Source organism: Nestor notabilis, unplaced genomic scaffold (assembly GCF_000696875.1).
Source record: "Nestor notabilis isolate BGI_N333 unplaced genomic scaffold, ASM69687v1 scaffold4950, whole genome shotgun sequence".
NCBI classification, from domain to species: domain Eukaryota; kingdom Metazoa; phylum Chordata; class Aves; order Psittaciformes; family Psittacidae; genus Nestor; species Nestor notabilis.
The window spans coordinates 54,852-74,393 of record NW_009910516.1 but is presented as its reverse complement, the minus strand read 5'-3'; the positions used below and the strand labels follow the sequence as shown (position 1 = coordinate 74,393).

Sequence of the window (19,542 nt, the reverse complement as noted above, 5' to 3'; positions counted from 1 at the left end):
TTTGGGATTAGATACAATATAAGTGAAATACATAGCAAGTGAAAAAAACATAGTGGTCTTCTCACTTTTTGGAGGTCATGCCTGAAGTGTCTTCTGCTTATGTGCTCCTGAATGTAGATCTCTCGTTGCTGAGGTTCATCAGTGCTGAGCTAACAAGAGGCTACTTCCTTGAACACAATGAAGCAAAATACACAGAGCGGAGAGAGAGAGTGTACACGTGCATGAGGATACCAAAAGAACTGGAAAAGGTGAAGTATATTGTAAGATTTGTTTTAGAGATGAAATCTGATACATTACATTATTTAAAGAAATATTTATTTTTCAAACACTTGCTGCTAAGAAAGTTAAACATCTGTAATGGTTAATTTTTGGTGTTAGTAACTTCAGCATTTATGTTTCAGGTTTTTTTGCCTGTTTGCTTGTTGCTACTGTTATTAGCAAAGACAGACATGGCTAACTTTGAAGTCCCGATGATTACAAATTAATTCGAATACAAAGATGTCACTGATCCTTAAAGGAATATTCAAGCAAAATAAAACTTTTCACAGCAAAATGTGATTTTACATTTGTAAAAATAAAAAATAATTGTTTTAAAGATTTATTTGATGGTGGGAAGATTTCAGTCCTTTAAAATATGGTGATAGGTCAGTTTCTGTCTAATGTTTTTGACTTAACTTTCATAGCTTTCTATTTTGCTTCTTGCAACTGTTTACCACATCTTTCCTCTTTGTCCCAGTGCTACAGCACTTCCTGAAGCATTACTGCCACTTCCTTTATGTCAGTTTAGATTTAATTCTGTCCATGCAGAGAGCTAATGCCACTGCTGTAATGTAGAAGAGAGTTTTATACTGTCTTAACCTTTTTGATTTGGGAGGCAGAGGAATATGCTCAAGGATGATGAGTAAAGCAGCATTGTGATAAGGTTTGGCTAGGCTGCAGTGTAACGATAACATTAAAAGTAATATTGCTAAAATTCTCAAAACCTCTAGGGAGGAAGTTACATACTAGGGCTAAATCAATTTAACTCTAACTTACATTGAAGGAAGAGTCTGCGTCACTCTTCCTCTCACTTTGGTCTCCTGCCTTATGCGTGCTGCCTGTTTTGCATGAGCTGTGGTGCTTTGTTGGACCATTCTAAGAGTTAAATCAGGTCATAATTTGACAGTGAGTGCTTCGCTTTTATTGCTCTTTTTGTTCTTCACTAGGATAGTGAGCTGAATTGCTTGGCTAGTATTCTTGAGAATCCAGAGCCTACACAAGGGTGGAAGGGGAGCTGTGTAGCTTGGGCTAGGGGTAGAAAGATGAAAGAGCGGTGGTGGATGGAGGGACAGTAGGATTCCTTTTGTCAGCAGCCCTCAGGTTTCTCCTTCAGTATCATTAAATTCATCCTTGGTCTGTGATGAGACCTTTTCTCACAAAACTAAATTCCCTGTCAGTTACTGCAGAAAATCACAGAATGAATGAGATTGGGATGGACCTCTGGAAATGATGTAGTGCAAGCCCTTACTTAAAACTATATCACCTACAACAGCTTGCTCAGGACCAGATCCAGTTGGGTGTCTCCAAGGATGTTGTCTTCACAGTCCCACTGTGAACTTTACTCTTAATGGTAGAATATTCCTGTTATGTTCTAGTCTCAGTTGAACATTATAGCAGTTTTCCATCATCTCCACTGTAATTATGTATACTACTACATGCCCTCTCCAAGTCACAGGAATTATTCTGAATGATAATCAGCATAGGTTATTAATTTATTACTTCTTTGCACGGGCTTAGTCCAGGTTAATATACACACTAGTTATAGCAAATTGAATCATATTTGTTGAAAAAGTATGATGATGAGCATCTAGAAAGCAAACCGAATAGTGTACGGATCATCACTTGCCTCTGTGACAATCAAAACTGCTTAATTGAAATAAAGTGAGTCACTAGGAAAGGAAGAGGAGAATTTTCTTAATCGTTTGTATTATTTACTACCCACTAGTATAATTACATACTAGGAATGAAAATAGTAATTGGATAGAGTAAGAATAAACTGGAGTAAATTTGTCAGAGCCTATTGAGAGATATTCTTTAACATAAACTTGTTACATGTACATAATTTTAGAGTGGGGTGTGATGTTAAAAGGGTAATATTTTGTTGTTGTTCTGAATACTTTTTTATTAAGACAAACTAGATAATTTGTAATATAAATGCTACTTCCCCTCAAGCTTTTTGTGCAGTTTCAGTGGAAGTTCTTCATAGTAATAGGTTATTTATGGTAAGTGAAAGGTGGTCCCTATTATGCTGTCTCAGGGGAAAACTTGTCAGTTGATCTCAAAATTAAACTTTGAGCTTTTTTGCTTTGAGTTATGATGGTGGGAAAGCTCATTAAGCTTTTCTGTTAGCTCCTGAGTATCTGGAATATGACAGCAAAAATAACATTTACCGAAATGAGGGTAAGCTTCAGTGCTGATTATATTTCAGCAGGTGTGTGTAAGTGCAGTGTAGTGAAAAATTAGGAAAATGGGGACATTAAACAATTGCAGATATGAATGCAAGATTATAGAATGCGAGAACCTGTAATTGCCCCAGGCAGAGAGAAAAAGTCTGTTTACATCAAAAAGAAAATGCAGAGTTGTTTTCTAGATTACAAAGATGCCCTCAAAGAACACAGAGGCAAAATGACAGGCTATCTTTCTATTTTGCTTGGGTTAAGGAGTTAAAAAAAGGAAGATACATGTTCAGCTCCAGTCATCCTCAGTGGCTGGATATTCAGCGCTTGGTTTAAAAGTTAGCAAAGAAATGGGTAACCTAGTGGCATATTAAAATGCAATGAATGAATTCATCTATTATTTGTAACCACCACTCCTGGTAACTTTGATTGATAAGTCTCTGCTGAAATCTTAGGAAACAGTACTAGAGGTGAAGGAGTTAGTATCAGGGAGAAGACCTTAACGTCGTGGTGGTACTGAAGTACAGACTGCAGAATGGGTAGAAATAATATTAGAAGGGAAGGCAGCAGTTCAGAAATGATAACAGTGCTCTTAGGCCTGAGTCAGTCATCAGTGGCTTGCAGATAGATGTACTGAAGTGTATTCTGTAGGATTGCTTTCAAAGTTAGAAGTATGCATGAGTGACAGAAAGGTACATATAGGTGATACTAGCTCATTGGACATTGAACTGGCTGTTGCTCAAGCTGACAAAGAAGGTATTTTGAAAGCAAACAGGTTGTGGGAGTTAAAAGTAATTTACTTGTCCTTTGGTTTGCTCTCCTCCCACACCCCACACCAATGTCTGTCTTTCCCATTAGCAATACATAAAACTTTAAATGCATATCTGTCGTGGACATACAGGCCTGCTCAGAAGTTGCTAGTCTTAATTGTGTAGCCAGTGGTTTTTCTTGCAGGAAAAAACAGTAGCTTCTGGTCTGACAGAAGTGTAAAAGCCTGTGCCTAGAGTCTCATTCAGGTAGATCTTAGATAAACTCAAAAAGCAGCTGAAGAAGGAAGGTCACATGGGGAGAGCAGTATACAAGAGCTTTCTTAATTAAGAGATTTCTAATGGCAGAATTTAGGTCTATTTTAATTATCATGGAATTGCTTGGCTCATGGCTATAATGAAATGGCTTTAACTGTCTCTGTAAATTAAGGAGAAAGCATTTAAACTGAGGGCAACTGGAAGTTTGCATCTTTGTATTTTATATTCTTTGTATGAAAAAGGTGGATATTCTCGAAAGGAGAAATACCACATCTGGTAATTAGCTGTGCAATAGAGAATTAACAAGGTAAGAAAAAGAAAAAAGCATATTAAAAAGGAGGTCGGCAGCAAATGGCTGTGCACGTGTGCAACACAGCTCTACTTGACACACACCACAACCCCAAAGGTTAAAAACGTTAACTTCTTTAACCTTAGAGGAAGGTCACCATTGCAAAATGAACTACAGTTATATTCACATGTAATTCATCTATCCAGTAAAGACTGAGTTCAGTGAGCCATGGAGGTCTGCAAAAGCCTCTGCTGCTTGGATGTTGTGGTGCACAAGTTTTGCTGAAGTCTTCCAAGCGCATAGCATGTTATTTGTTTTACAGCTCAGCAGGTTGAACAAGCGATAGTTTTGTGCTTATTTGGTTAACTAGTCTTATGTAAATGTACTTTTCATAAAGTCATACAATTCTTTATAATCCACTAACATATTTTTGTTTTATTTTTGTAATTTAGTTGATGTTTTTTGGAATCTTTTTGTGCCTGGATGCTTTTCTGTATGTATTCACCCTGCTTCCTTTGAGAGTTTTTCTGGCAATGTTCCGGTTCATCACTTTGCCTTGCTATGGCTTACGGTAAGTTGATTTAAGAGAAAGGTGTTGATACCCTTAAATAATGTTTATTTATGTGTGTATTTAATTTTATAGCCTTTCAGTGCTGTTTGAACTACTAATGACTTCTTCCACTGTAAAACAAGTTTTGGTCTAAACTAGCCAAAACAAAGGTGTTTCTGTGTGGGATCTCTAAGCTTTGCCACCAGTCACTAACTGTCATCGTTGTTTTCTTCAGACAACAGTTTGATAACAGCACCACTTAGGCATATTCAGGTTAGTAAAGGACAGAGATGTAACCTTACGCTATAGTTTTGTTCTTTTAACCAACATGTATTTGAACAGTTTCAAGGTTTCTTAGATTGGCGCTAATGACTTGGCTCATGTCTTTTGATAGGCTCTAAGGTATTGAAACAAAAGTTTGGCTTTTTTTTTTTTTTTTTTTTTTTAACAACGGTTTTCCTTGTTTGCGTGGTAAACTTTGCCCAAAGAATCCCTGAATAAAATGTGTTATTTTCTTTCCTTCAAAGAATCTTGGAGAGTAATTGGATGGAACTAACTAATTAGAATAATATTAAGATATTTTAGATCTTAATGCCTTGCTTTTTTGTTCAGCTCAATATGAAGTTGTTGCTAATTCATAGGATTTTTGGTTTGCCTTTCTGGTGTAGGAATCAAAAATTGGATGGAACTAATTTCTGTTCTGAAAGTTGGAACTTCATGGTTAAGCTGGTTATGAAAGACTTAAGCGTGGCCTGAAAGAAAGGGATTATTTGTATCAATGTTGTAACTTTTCCTTGAATAAATAGGGGTATTCATTTTGGGTCACTCCAAACTTGAAGTTGATATTATGGTAGCCAGTTAATTTTTTTGGTAGTTGCTCAGATTTGCATTATTAATAGTTTTTATATGTGAAGCACTTTTAGATGCATAGTTTAGAATGTAGGTTCTGATTAGAGCAAATGCTAATCTAGTTGTGGAAGAAATAATATTTTAAAGCCTAGTTTTAATTGGAAATGTTTGTACTTCGGTGATGCTTTCACATAGGCACTAGGTGGCAGTGTAATATTTTATTGTGCTGTTAACTTAGCGCTGAATCTCAGTATCTCATTATGTTGAGAGTTTTCGTAGCTGTATAAAAAATGTCAGATATTTAGTTTTAGCCTCATGACAGGTCACATTATGTGCCTCTTTGTTAATATGTGTAAGGATACTATTGCTAAAATAATAAAATTCAGGCAAATATAATGGATTTTAAGAAATCGCTTGGATCTTACTATTTTTTCCTGTTTAAAAAGTGTTCTTCCTTGTTCATAAACTCAGCTTTGCTTTTTGACCAGTTTTCTGCTCTTCTGAAATTACAATTAAAAATTTGAAGGACCAGTTTCTGGTTTGGGGTATTGTTGGATATACCGAAGAAAGTGACTTTGAACATACCATATACACTCACACGTGTATACATGTATATCTACATGTACATGCATCTGCAATGTTAAAACTTAGTCTGCTTGCTTGACAATATTTTTAGTGCATGATGCAGGATAGAATCCAGTTTAATCTATTCAACTTGGCTTTGTTAACTTTAAAGTGTTATCAGGTAAGATGCAGTGAAACTGAGATTATTTTGAGTGAAGAAAGCTTTGTTTATGTAACAACTCCTGAAGCAATTTCCTTTGTCAGAGTCTCCTGAAAGTTTTATAGAATTTATTTCCTTAGAATCTCTTTACTTGTTCAATACTTGGGGCTTTGTCTAATTCATTAATGTTTTAAAATTAGTGACTTTTACTCAAAGGTTCACAATTCATATTTATAGTACGAACTGGAACTTTTTCAAATGTAGTAATTCTTATTTCCAAATATTCAGAGCCTGCATTTTGATTTTGGGCTGAGGTTTTTTGTTGTTATGCTGATTTGATTTCTTATGGCAAAAAAGTTTTGGGATTTTCTTCTCACTCAGGAAATAGATTTTTATCTAACAAAATAGATTTCGAGAGGTAAAACACCTGTAATTACAAAAGGTACTTACAAAGCAGGTGGCTGTTTATCTTTTAGGTTGCTCTTTCTCACAAACGTGAAGTAAATGTTGAGAAACATGACTAGTTGTTACTTGAACCTGCCACATCATATTCCATTCTGTGTAGTAAATAAAAGTGCTCCTCCCTTCATCTTGACTTTTTTCTCAACATCTCAGTGAAGTGATTGAGCAGTGAGTGTTCTGTCTCCCTTCCAGTTTACTCTTCAGTTAGTTTATTTCCTCATAACTATCTGCTCTTTCCAGTATAGAAAAATATTATATTACCCATTATTTCTTTAAAACAATAAAACCACTTTCTATGTAAGATGGGCTAGTTCCTGTCTGTGGTACTGTGTGCAGTACTTAAATGTAGCGGGAGTGCTTCATAACCTCTTCCTCATGTTTTAATACTCCATTTTGCAGGGCTCTGAAAGTGAACTTAGAGTAATGTATCTTAACGAAATTTGTTTCCTTATTCTGCCTGGACAGTATTACTAAGTGCTTCAGTTTGACTGCAAAGTTGTCATTCCTCATCACTTTATCTTTCCGTTTGAGTAAATTTGGTTCAGTGTATTTGTCAGAGCTATATTGGTGTTAACATAGCTAAAAACTTCAAAAACTTCATTCAGAAGAATCCAAGATTCTGTCATTAAGTAAACTTAAGCTGCTGGTTAAATCTCTGTGGTCAAACTGGCAGAAGCTGAATCATCACATTGTGGTGGTTTTGGCAGGTGCAACTTCATTACTTCTATGCTCTGTAAATAGGAGGGTGTTCTTAAGAATTAACAAACACTTCACAAAATTAAATGGCTTGTTCTGAAATTACAGGGAAAAAACCAAAAAACAACCCAGCTGTGATGTATTCCAAGTCATGAAGTTTCTTGAATTATTCTTTTCAAATCTAAATTACTCTCATTTTATTAAACTATTCTTTGACATCATAAAAGCACATACTTTGCTGGAACAACAAATCTAAGGTAAAGAGAGAAGTGGACTTGATGGAGTTCCCTTCAGAATTACAGTCCTTGATGACAGGTTCCTAACACTAACCCTACCTGTGTTGGAAAGGTGGGGTTTCCTTTTGCAATTCAGACACATTTTTTTATTAAATACCTCAGACCCAGAGATTCTGTGCAGATTAATATCTCTGCTGCTTTGCAAACACTTTTATAGAGCTAACTTCTTGTTTTTCTTGGAAATATGTTACACACCAATAAAAGCTCTTGTGGGAATGTGGAAAAGCTCTTCTGTGTTATTTGAAAAACACCCTGTTATGAAAACTAAAATTGTATGTTAGTGAAACTCTGATGGGACTCCCAATTTAATTATGCTTAAAACCATTTTCCATCTTTTCCACAGAGCAAGTAAGGACTTGTTACGGAAAGTGAGACTTCTTTTCTCCCCTTCCAAATTCTAGTTTTCTTAAGAAAATACACAAGCAGATTATAAATTTTCATGTATGTGAAGATTCATTGACAAGATCTTTACATTTTTTCCCATGTAGAAATAGATACAGACTATAAAAGTGTTATGTGTTTTTCTTCTACTCCACTCTCTTCTCCATGAAGTAAGTGGATTTAGGTCCTGCCAGCAATAACATCATTAACTTCAGTTGTATTATATGTACCTCTTAAAAATCCCATCACCCTGCTGTGAAGTCATAGATTTACACTTTTCAGTAGGAAATAAATAAAACAGTATTAGCTCAAGGAAGAAACTGTAGGAAGAAAGCATATTGGGAGTAAAACAAACAAACCAATCAAACCCTACTCCCAACCCCCCAAAACAAAACCCAGACAAACCAAAACAAATATACTGGCATTCTATTATGGACATTATTTTTTTGTTCATATTATCAGGTTATTAAATAAATCTGAACCTTTGTTGCACACTTACTTTGTGCTGAAGGCTTTAGCTGTAAAATACATAAACTTTCTATCATCTGGTTAAGTTCATGGAGAAAGTAGTGCATCTGTCCACCAAAATGTGTCTTTCAACCAGGCAAAAGAGGGCAGGTGCATTCAGTATTTTCTGTAGTAAGCTCTCAGGTCAAGTACTCCTTTCTCCTTTCCATAACAGTGCATAGTGTAGCAACATTACAACCTTCTCTTTCTTTCTTTCTTGTAAATCAGACCGAAGGGAAGAGCACTTTCACTTCCTTTATAGGATGGAATGTGGTGTCACAGGGATTCCTCCTTGGTGAGTAAATCCTGATTTTCTTTTTCCTTCTGTGCTGTCAGCCAAATTTCCACATCTTCATGTAATCAGTAAAAAGACTGATTACAAATGAATAGTATAGCTAAATTAGCCAACATATTTCAAAGGAGAAACCAACACTTACTTTTAGTAACCGACACTGAAATTCATTCAGTGCTGTTTATGATAGGTATGTTTTCACATGGAACTGCATCACTGTGGAAATAGGTTGTGATCTTAATAGATTTAAAACATTTTTTTACATGGAGTGCCTGCAGACCAGTTCAGCACAATTTGAAATATGATGTCTTGGAAAAGCTATAGCCCCTGCTGTAGTGCCGTAAGCTTTTTTTAAGTTAATTCTAAGTAATGCTTCAGTCAGCTTCATAGCTCTATTTTTGTGTGTTCTTCAAGCAGGTTTTTTTGTAATGCTTACATAAATTTTGGGGAGTTCTGCAAGTTCATTGTCAGGTATCTGAATATTAGACTTGATTCTCTGCATAATAAAATACAGCACCTTATCATATGTTCATTTATTGACTTCAGTTATAGTTGATTCTGTTATGAAAAAAATAAAAGCTTAATGAAAGCTTGTTTTACTTGTCACTTATTTGAAACCTCAATTTTGTTTTATTTATTTTGAGACAGCTTTCATCGGGGCGTAACAGCAAGGTTGGTTTCATTTCATTCTTAGCATGGTCTCGTGCTGTGGTGTGTGCATGTAGAGGCTTTTTATTGTCTGAGAAATGAAATGCCACCTGAAACCTTGGCAAACTCAGCTCTTCATATCTTAGAATTCTTCATTTGGGACATATTTTTATTGTCACTTAATGTGTATGTCTCAGTTTTACAACAGTGGAGCCCTGCATACTGTACATCGTTATGTCTTTTTAAAGTATCGAATTGGGTTGATCAAAATAAAGCTACTTTGATCAAAAAGCTTATTCTGGAAGCCCAACTTAATTTCAAACTGGACCATATTTGTAGGAAAATACTTCCAATAAATCACTTTGCACATTTTGAAAATTTTTGTTGTATGCCCTGCAGACAAACTTGGCTTGGGTTTTATTTTCCCTGACACCTGTACTTACTATGCTAACAGGAAAATATTCCCTTATGTGTTAATGTGATTGTTAATGCTTCATGTAAGATTAGAAATTTATAATACAGCTGTTCATTAATGAAGGCTACATTGAAAGGTTAAGACTTTGATCAAGACTAAATATAACTATCTACGTGTAAACGAAAATATCATGGTTCAGTTGCCATACAAGTATCTGTGATGTAAAAATAGAGAAATAAGGTACCTTATCAAAACTTTAACTAGACCACCATTTCAATAACTGAAATATATTGTTAATTAATATAAACCTCAGTGGTTGCTTCTCTATTTCAAAGTGTTAATAAATAATACAGTTAGAAAAGGCATGCTGTAAAATTCTTGCACAAGCTTGTAGCCTCAGTGCTTAAACACTACTTCAGTGAATTATCAGGTGAACAATAAACCTATATAATGAAAGGGGGTTTTTAATAGTGGAAGTACAATAACATTTATAGGAGTAATACTGTTATCTTAAAGAGTTTATAGATATATACGTATGCAGGTGGTTAAGTTGGTTATTTTAAGATTAAAATACCTCTCTAAAGCATTATTGCAATAATAGTGCACTGGTGTCTTTAAATTACTGTATCTGTGAGATCAGCATTGGAAATTTAGTGCTAACTATGAAGGAATAATTGTTTAGGGTAATCTGAATTATTTGGATGAGACTAAAGGGGCCAATTGAAAATGCAGGAAACTGTAAAATTAAACAAGAAAAATGTGTTGAATTCCTGTTGGTTTGGGAAAAAACAAAAAAAAAGGCATCAAAAACCAAACAACAAGGTGACTGGAATACCATATGTAATCAGACTAGTTGAGAAGAATTGAGGGGACCAGAACGCCTGGAAGACAAAAGTAAAGAAGCCGTATGATAGCATACGATAGTCTGTGCAGAGTTAAGTTTTAAAATAATATATGCAGAGTGCTTATGCATCGGCTGTCACAGGAATGAAGTACTCAGACAAGTATACTTGTCTACTGATTACTTTGTATACAATATACAAGTTAAAACATTGTTCATTTTGCAGTGACAGTTGCTGAAAAGCATACCATAGATGGCTATCCTGAGACGTTTTGAGGTTTATTTTTTTTAGACCCTTTTTTTTTACTCTACAGGAAGAGCAAATTACGGTTTGTCCTGAGATGCATTTTATGTTCCAAATGGCTTAACCATAAGAAAGGCTTATTAAAACATTTAACATCCAATCTTGTTCTTTTCGGAAGTCAGCCACTTAAGCAAACTTATTCATTAGCTACTTGTGACTTGTAACATCTTAAAGCCAAATATCAATAAACTATGATTTATTTTTAATAATGCTCTACTTAATGCTAAGTAACTGTAATTGTACAGTTGGTGGAATGAAAAAGGGATTACTGGGGTAGATGCCAGTGCAAAATGCCAATACACTGAAAGCCTTGAGCTGTTTGCTTCTTTAATAACTTAGAGATACTATGAAATCCAACATGCTTTTCAGCTGAAACTGTCACAAACATTATATATTGGTAGTATGAGCATTTGTATGGTCACAGCCCTTACGAATGATTGAACCTAATGTTTTTCAATCAGTACATGGAGACAGAACTCTTATTACTTTATGAAATATGATAACATACTCAAAAGGTCATGATCTACCTTGAAAAATACCTTGAAAATGACAGTCAGGAACTAGTTCCTTGAACTTTTGTTTGTCTAAGGAGGTTGCTTTTGATGAAAACTCTTTTTCCACACCAGATTTTTCTTCACTGGGTAGCAGTTTTATGTATACCTTGAAAGCAGTTTGACTTAGTTTTGTAACAGTGGATTTTCTTACAGATATCACAAGTAATCATTAAAAAAATTTAGATTTCCGTTTTTTAGGTTGTTTTTTTTTTTTTTTTTCCACTTGTTCCTAAAATGTGTAGAACAAATTTATGGATACCCAGAACATTTGGTAATATTCTGATGTGGTGGTATTTGAATTCAATTTTATAGAATAGCAAAGTAATTCTTCCTACCTGTTCATAAGGGAAGTGGCTTGTTTTTAGCAAAGGAGGAGGATATACACAGATGCAGTAGTTTTCTAAACAGAGGAAGAACTTGGATTCACAATTCCTAAATATGTCTCAAGGTGGGCAAACCATGAACTGGAAAGCTTGAAGCATGAGTATTAAACCTTGAGCTTTTGAGTTGTGTTGAAAAACATAACTTTTTTCTATAACAGTCTGGATTTCTGAAGTCCTAGTTCTCGGTTGATGTCGGTCAGTGTACTGTATAAATTCTGCCATAGTTGCACTTTCAACTGCCTCAAACGCCATGTGATAAGTATTGAGCTTGGCATGCTTCTCCTTCTGTTAATTGGCTGGGCTGAAACAGAAGCATGGTGTGGTGGAATAGGGCAGTGTAATAGTAAGGCTTGCACATCACTTAGGTTAAAATGATTAATAAGCTCATATATCCACTTAAGCATGCGTTTGTGAAATATATATTATCTGGAGACGACAGTTTTTTTCCGTGGAGATTTTCTATCCATTAGTAGGTGTAATGGTAAAGGTACCCAAAGGCTGAGGAGTTTAAACATCTTGTTAAGTGTGCACTGTAGAATATTGAAGTCCCGCTGTGTGTTTTCTGTGTTGTTTTAATTTGCTAGTGTTTCAGTGTAAGAGAGTTTGTCTGCAGAGGAATGCTTGGATTTTTACTCTGAATTCACACAGATTGAAAGATCATCTCATGTTTAAACAGCTCGGTGTATTCAGTGGTAGTAATAGTGAAGCAATACAAGATTTTATATAGTGGATAATAGAATGGATAAGCCTTACTCTTTAATTTAAAAATTTGATTCTTTGATAGTCTAGTCTGTACAGCTAAACGTGGGAACCCGAGGCTTAGCATAATGAAACCACTTGTCAGATGCTGTAAAGAGCATTTTGGAGAGCATGACTTGTAGTAAAAATGTTAGAAGTAATAATGGAATAATGTCAGAAAATAATTAGATTAAAAGACAGAAATTGTGTATCTTAATAAGGCCCATCTGAAGGACAGTCCATATACCCTGAATCTGCATATTTACTGGTTTGAGATGTGAAAGTTGTAATTTAAATTATTATTCAGCTATGTAATCAGCCAAATTGTGAAACAATTCACATAACATTATTTTTGGAATCCGGTAGGATATTCAAGAAACTGCATGTTCCACAAAGGCTCTCGTGATACTATCTTCTAAGAGTGGAGTTCACTAAAGCTGGGAAAGTATTAATATTTAATTCACTTCTGCAGCATCACTGCATGTCTGGGGTAGCTTTGAAGGAAAAGACCATCTGATTTCTATAGAAAGATTCTACTGCTTGCTTTTTTGTAACTGGAATGATTAAATATAAAATAAGATATTTATGTTCATTATTGTTCTCCTTTTCTTGCTCGTAAGAAAAAATCGCTCATAACTAATTTTCATGTGAAATCTTTCCCTCTAAATTTTGGTACACTTCATGCACAACTATAAGAATACAAAGTCTTTTGAAATGAGCTAAGCTTTTCAACTTCTCTTATCTCTGTTCAGTGGTTTCTAGAGTTGTACAGTATCATACTGTGAGCTCAGTACTGTCTAGTTCTTACCTCCTGGCTGCCTGATTTCAAATGAGATACTGAAAGTAGTATCAGCACTATGCTATATTTTTCTTGTTTGTTTCTTGACCTTTGTATAGTTGTCATAACTTGGCTGATACCAGCTTTTTTTTGACTTTCTATAGCATGCATGGTGTTGATGAATACAGCATTATGAATTTGTATGTGTTATTAATCACAAGGTCTCATTACTTGGTGCTTAAGATTGTTCTGAAAGTACTTTCCAGTGTTGGCACTGTGTAGTTATTGGAGACAATAAGTAGAAACATACAGTGAAAGAAATGAATGAAGAAAATGTGATGTGTGTAATGAGTGGGCTGAGAGTTTTTGGCAGGCTTAAAATCACATCAGTCTCTACGTGTTTATAGGTATTAAACAGTTAAGATAGGAATGATTTGTGACGAATATGGATTGAAACAATGTGAGCCCAATCATATACTAAAACTGCAGTGTTTAGTTCTCACTGAACACTGTCTACATCATTTCATAACTGCAGGCTTTGTGGTTAGTCTGTGTATTTGCCAAAAGGTGACAAATCGTTAGACTTAATCCATTTACTTGATTTCCTTGTCTTTGTAGGAAATAATTATTCCTGTCCCATTTAATACTCACAACGGCACACCAAAATCCTTTTGTAAATGTTATTAGCCAGAGTGGAAAAGGATTCTGCTGCAGTGAAAGTGCTTTTATGGATTTATGCAGTAGTCATGGTTAATCTCTCTCAATCGGAAATATGTTAGTTGTAGACCATGGATTACTTGCTAGTCAATATGAAGGGGTCTTTTTTAGTGTACAATGAAAGAGTACTGGAATATATTGTAAGTGCCAGGATATTCTTTCTACTTTCTATAAAGCAGTTTTACGTACTCAGCGCTTGCAGTAATCTCTTAATAGTGACTAGGGTTTAGAGATACTGACAGTTCTTCTGTCATCGAGCTGAGTAAATTGAAACTGTGAGGATATTTTTGTGACTTATTTTAAAGATGTGTTTTGAAGAAGTTGTCACAGCTTTACTGTTGGTTCTGCTTCTCATGTACATGAGAAGCACAAGAAGTTACCTTACAACTCTGAATAGAACATTAATAGAGCGTATTTTTAGTTAAAATGTCCCAAGTAAAAAATACTGCTTGCTGCAGTTTTTTCTAGATATACAGACTACAAAAAAACTAAATCCAAGTCACTTTTGGAGGTAAAATTCTTGAAAAACATCATTTGAACGTACTCTTATTCTACAAAATCTTAATTCCTGCAAGGCACAGTAGTGAAGTGTAGTTGATGTGATCCTTTTGGGCAGCCTTTGAATTGAATTGTAGTGATACTCAGTTTGTTCTGTAAGCAGTAGATTCTCAGAATATCTTCATCTTTCCAGTGTGTAGGATGCTGTGTGTAAGTTTGGATGCACCTTCATATGGCATTGTTTTCTTGAATTAGTTTTCAGAGTTGAGACCACCTTTACAAGAGCAGTTTGTGCTCTTGATTTTGTGGTCTTTTCTTAGAGTTTGTATTCCCCTGTGGTGGTTGTTACCTGCTTTTACATTAGCTTCTCCTGAGTTGGTTTTACTAAAGTGAGTGTAGTCATACTGATGAAAATTAATACAAGCAAGAGTGATAGGGTTAACAGTACAGAGTAACAGAGACTTGTGACTGTACTGGTGGTCGAGCATCTTTGATGCTCCTTGTGAGCCAGAAAATCTTTAACATGATAACATCAAAGCATTTTCCTGGGTGAATCTTTCTGGACTGCTTCAGAGACTTCATAAACAGACTCTGCTTACTAGTGCATTTCAGCAAGAGACCATCCCATCATACAAATTGGTACCTTGCCAAACTTCTAAAACAGATTTTTGAAGTGGGTGTCTCTGTTGCTAGTCAGGTTTTCTCTACTCACTTCTTCTCTAATGACAAGGTAGGTGTTGGCTGGAAGAATGAAGATGCTAATCTTCTGAGTAACAAGTTTTGATTCTCTTTTTCAAATGCTAAGACCTGTCATTACTGTTGTGAAGTAATACTATTGTTACCACTTTATCCCAATCTTTATTGCTCAGTATGAATGTGGGCTGGGGAACATACACTGAAATGACTCTGAGTATACTTCCAGAATTAAAGTAGGTTGGAGAAAAAGGAACATGCTGTGTTACTCAGCATATGACTGGTAATCATAATTGTGGGCTTGCTTAAATCCTATAAGTGTTTCAATATACGCTAACATATTTAAGTATAATGATTTAAGTGAGGTATAGATAAATAGGGCACTAACCTTTCAAGACCTAATTTTGCAGGTTGGAGAGGGCATTTTTCTGTGTGTCATGCAAGGGCATAGTCATAGGTTCTTGAAGCAGGAGGCAAACATGGGATGTGCTAGAAAATGGATAGTTTTTTAGTTGGTGTTTTCAGCTACAACTCAACTGGGGGGATGGAAATTCACTGAGGCTTTTTGTCAAGGACTTAGTCTGAAACAAAATCTGGTGTGGTTGCTGTTACTGACTTCCGAGAGTAAGAAAATGTCTCTTAGGGTGAGAAAGCCACTCTTAAGCAGTTCAGGTGCGCTGGAACAGGTTGAATTCTGTTATTCAGAATATAATTAATTTTAATACAGATTATGCCTTAAAAAGTATATAATAGAAGGAGCAGTTGCTCTTGGTAAATCTGGGAGCTCTGGAAACTCAGTCATACTCCTAGAATGAGCATGAGCTCACTCACACTCCTCAAATGAGCATGATTCGCTCATTGTGGAATGACACGGTGTCGTCCATGAGTGTTATAATACAGGAATACTGTTTTCAGGGCTCCTTCCTTTTGAATGGAAGGCAACAAAGAAACCTGAAGTATAATGCTCTAGCTCAGATGTTGTACTTAAATAGAATGAGTCAGGGAGCTGGGATTTTTGACTTGTCTGCCGGGTCTGTAACAAGTCTTGACTCCCAGAGGTCATAAGTAAGAGTTCGGATGTTTTTTAAAAATAGCATGAATTTTTATCAACTTACTCAATTTTTTTTTTCTAAATGTGTTATCAGTTTATGGGAGCATTGTCTAATCTCTGGATAACCTTGTGATTTAAAAATACAGCAAATGAAAATTCATAACTTGCATGCTGTTAATTGGTTCTGACTTTTGTAAAATGATAGCTTCCGTAAAAGCCTTTCAGTGTGTTTTAAAAATAAACGTGTAATAGAAATACTTCTCCATTATTTTTTTTTTTTACATTTAATTCTCAATAACCTTGTGATTTAACTTGAAGACCTTTTAAATGCTTTGCATCCTAGTAATATTAAACTAAGTAAATAGACAAGTAAACACTGCCTTGCAATGTCATTATGTTTATGGGTGCTAGTGTGGCAATTGAAGTAAAGCTATTTTCTTCCTGTAGCTTTAGTTTATAGGATGAAATTGTATAATGACTCATTTAGTCTTCTGGGTTACATGTGGGATTACAGATAGAAAACTTCTGCATTGATTGGTTCAAGATCATACTCAAGCTCTAATGTCAAATTGTTTGCATTTATTGCTGCAGAGCTTAGAGCTAAAAGAAGATACTGAATTGCATTTAGAAACTGTTCCTCAGCATCCAGTTCATTATAGTGAAATTGAAGATGACTGCTTCATTTCTTTTTCTTTTGGTTATAGCAAATAAAATTTCTATAACTGATGAATTCAAAATGATAAGCAAAATTGGCAGGAAGAGGGAAGGTAAATCAAAGACCACAGGGCATACATGCAGAACGTTCTTTAGAAATAGGAGTTCTTGCCCAACAAATACAGTATTTTAACCAAGTGGATGTGAGAGATCAGACAATGTGATCCTGTTCGGGAGCGTGATCTATAAATGTGTGGTGGTTATGGTGTTCCTCATCTATTGGAGTCAGGAGCAGTGGAAGGAGCAGTAATAAACTGCTTTAAAATATATCCTTGATTAACATCTTGTGTAAATTCCTATTGACTTTGTATCTTGTGAGTATATGACATTTAGTGGAACTTTTTGCGCTTTGTATTTCAGTGATAGACGTTTGCTACAACCTGCTCAGGTATGTGACATTCTCAAAGGAGTTATATTGGTCATCTGCTACTTCATGATGCACTATGTTGACTACTCTATGATGTATCATCTGATAAGGGGACAGTCTGTCATAAAGCTCTACATCATCTATAACATGCTGGAGGTAAGAATGTTGGCATCAGAATATCAAGCATGCTTTTTCTCAGACTATCTAAAATATTGTTGTATTACAGTATTTGTATTTAGAATATGGAAATCTCATACACTCACAAATGTGCGCACACCCATGGTAGTAAGCCTGGATTCAGTGAAACTGGCAAGTCCATGAAAAATAAATTTTGTAGATACTGCTTCATATTGCCTAATTCCTGGAGCTTATTAATTGGTTTAGTTGAATGGAAACTGAACTGGAAATGAAAGAAGAAATGCCTTAAACTGAAACACAAGAAGTGGAGTGAGTGAGGTTTTGAAATTGAGAAAAGTAGGAACTATTAGTTTGAAATAGTAGTAAATCCTGAGAGAAAGGCGAGAAGGAAGATAGTAGAAGACACAATTTGGGTTTTAGTTCTTTATAATGGAAGTGTAGCTTTCATTGTTTGCAGAGACACGTTACTGCTTAACCTGTCTCAGTCTGGGCTAGCAAACAAAAACCTGAGTGCATAAACAGTAACTTGAGTGAATATAGTGAAACAAGAAAATGCAATTCTGGTTTGGAAGGTAAGATAAAGAGAAATCCAGGGTGGGGAGGGATCTTTTGTTTCATTAGTAATATGGAGTGTGAAAGTTCTAATTGCACTGCTGTGATCAGTCATTCACAAAGTAAATAATGATTTCATAGCTACGATCTTATCTCCATTCTGTGAATATAGGACCTGTTAGGAGTACAACCTCTTAAATCAGAGCTTTGTACACAAGAGTTACTCTACTAGGATTCTGGGATCTCTGAATAACATTAATCCTTGTTTAAACATCTGTCGTACCTTTGTTTGAAGATTGCTAAAATAAGGCTACATTTTGTGCAAAATCTGAATATTTTGTCTAAAGACGTTTGTTCTTTAAAATATGAAAATATTGCATAAGGAACACATTTCATTATCCTAAGTGAAATAAATATCATAAAAGCCACTTCAGTTGTTTATTCATGAGGGTTTGTTTCCTTTGATTTTAGGCATTTGGCACTTTGTTACCACGTGGATTTTAGTTGTGTGTATATAATCATCCATATATAGGGGTTGGAAATAGATGATCTTAAAAGTCCATTCTAACCCTAACCATTCTGTGATACGGTTCCATAATTTGAGAGATTATGATAAATTAATGTGTTCAAAATAATTTCTCTTTATTTCAAGACTCCTTCAAGTCACTCCTCTTAAAGCTTAGAAAGTACAGCACTGTGTGCTTACCACATAATTGGAGAGTCTGCAGCATTTGCTGTGATTTGGAAGCCATGTGCCATTCCATTTTGAATGAAGAGATTAATTTCTTTGCTAATATCTGGCAGAACCAAAAGTGTGTCTCAAATAAGAGGGGGATTGATTTTTTGGGGGGGGGGAGGGGTTTGTTTGTGGCGGTTTTTTTGGTGGTTGGTTGAGGGGGAGACATTGTTTTGTTTTTTAGGAAAGGGGGAAGTCTTACCACCAAAGTTATTAGAAAAATTTTATTAGACCTTGAAGTCGGAAAAGGTATTTAATTTCCATGGTGTTTCATGAAGCCCAACATGCCAGGCAGAGGGCATGTTTTTTAAGAGACTTTTTTTATCAGGGTAGGTTGCAGCCACAGTATTGGCAGAACATGTCATGGGATCCCACTAGTTGATAGCTTTCAACAGTTTTAATATTGCCTTGCTTAGACTACTTCAGTGAATTTTGTTGTTAGTCTTTACTACTAATGCAAGCGATGTTTTTTAAGGACCTGTTAAATATGCTTTTTTAAAAAAAATAATTAAAAAAAAAGCAATAAACTAAATTTTCACAAATTTTTAAAATAGGAAGTTTTTTTAATTTATTTCATTCCTTGAGCTGCAGAGATGTTTACAATGTCCTAATGTTTTCGGCTGTTGGAAAGTCCAGGAAGTGTTGTCCTGGACAGATACAATGAGTGCAAAAACTTCAAATTCTGTGCTGAATGCTCCATACAGACAGCCTCAGGGGAGCGTTCAGCACCTTTGGCTTAAATGACACTTTTCTTTTTTAGATTCAGACCCACCGGCTCCTGCTCCTTGTGAAGCCCCAGTGTGCGTTACGCTGGTGACAGCACTCACCATGGAATTCTGCTGGAGCCTGGAGCCGGCATGTAGGGTTTAGGTAAGTCATATTTGGAAAAGCAGACAGCAATATTGTGTG

General features: G+C 35.4%; 1 protein-coding gene across 1 annotated transcript in view; it reads left to right on the top strand.

The window, feature by feature from the left end:
- Positions 1–221: 221 nt before the first annotated feature.
- The window catches only part of TAPT1 (transmembrane anterior posterior transformation 1), a 41,451-nt gene continuing 22,130 nt past the window's right edge, over positions 222–19,542 (top strand). Inside the window, exons 1-4 of the mRNA XM_010010339.1 lie at positions 222–248; positions 4,202–4,320; positions 9,155–9,178; positions 17,201–17,363. Of these exons, the coding sequence (XP_010008641.1) occupies positions 222–248; positions 4,202–4,320; positions 9,155–9,178; positions 17,201–17,363 (333 nt within the window). The remainder of the gene's footprint in view (positions 249–4,201; positions 4,321–9,154; positions 9,179–17,200; positions 17,364–19,542) is intronic.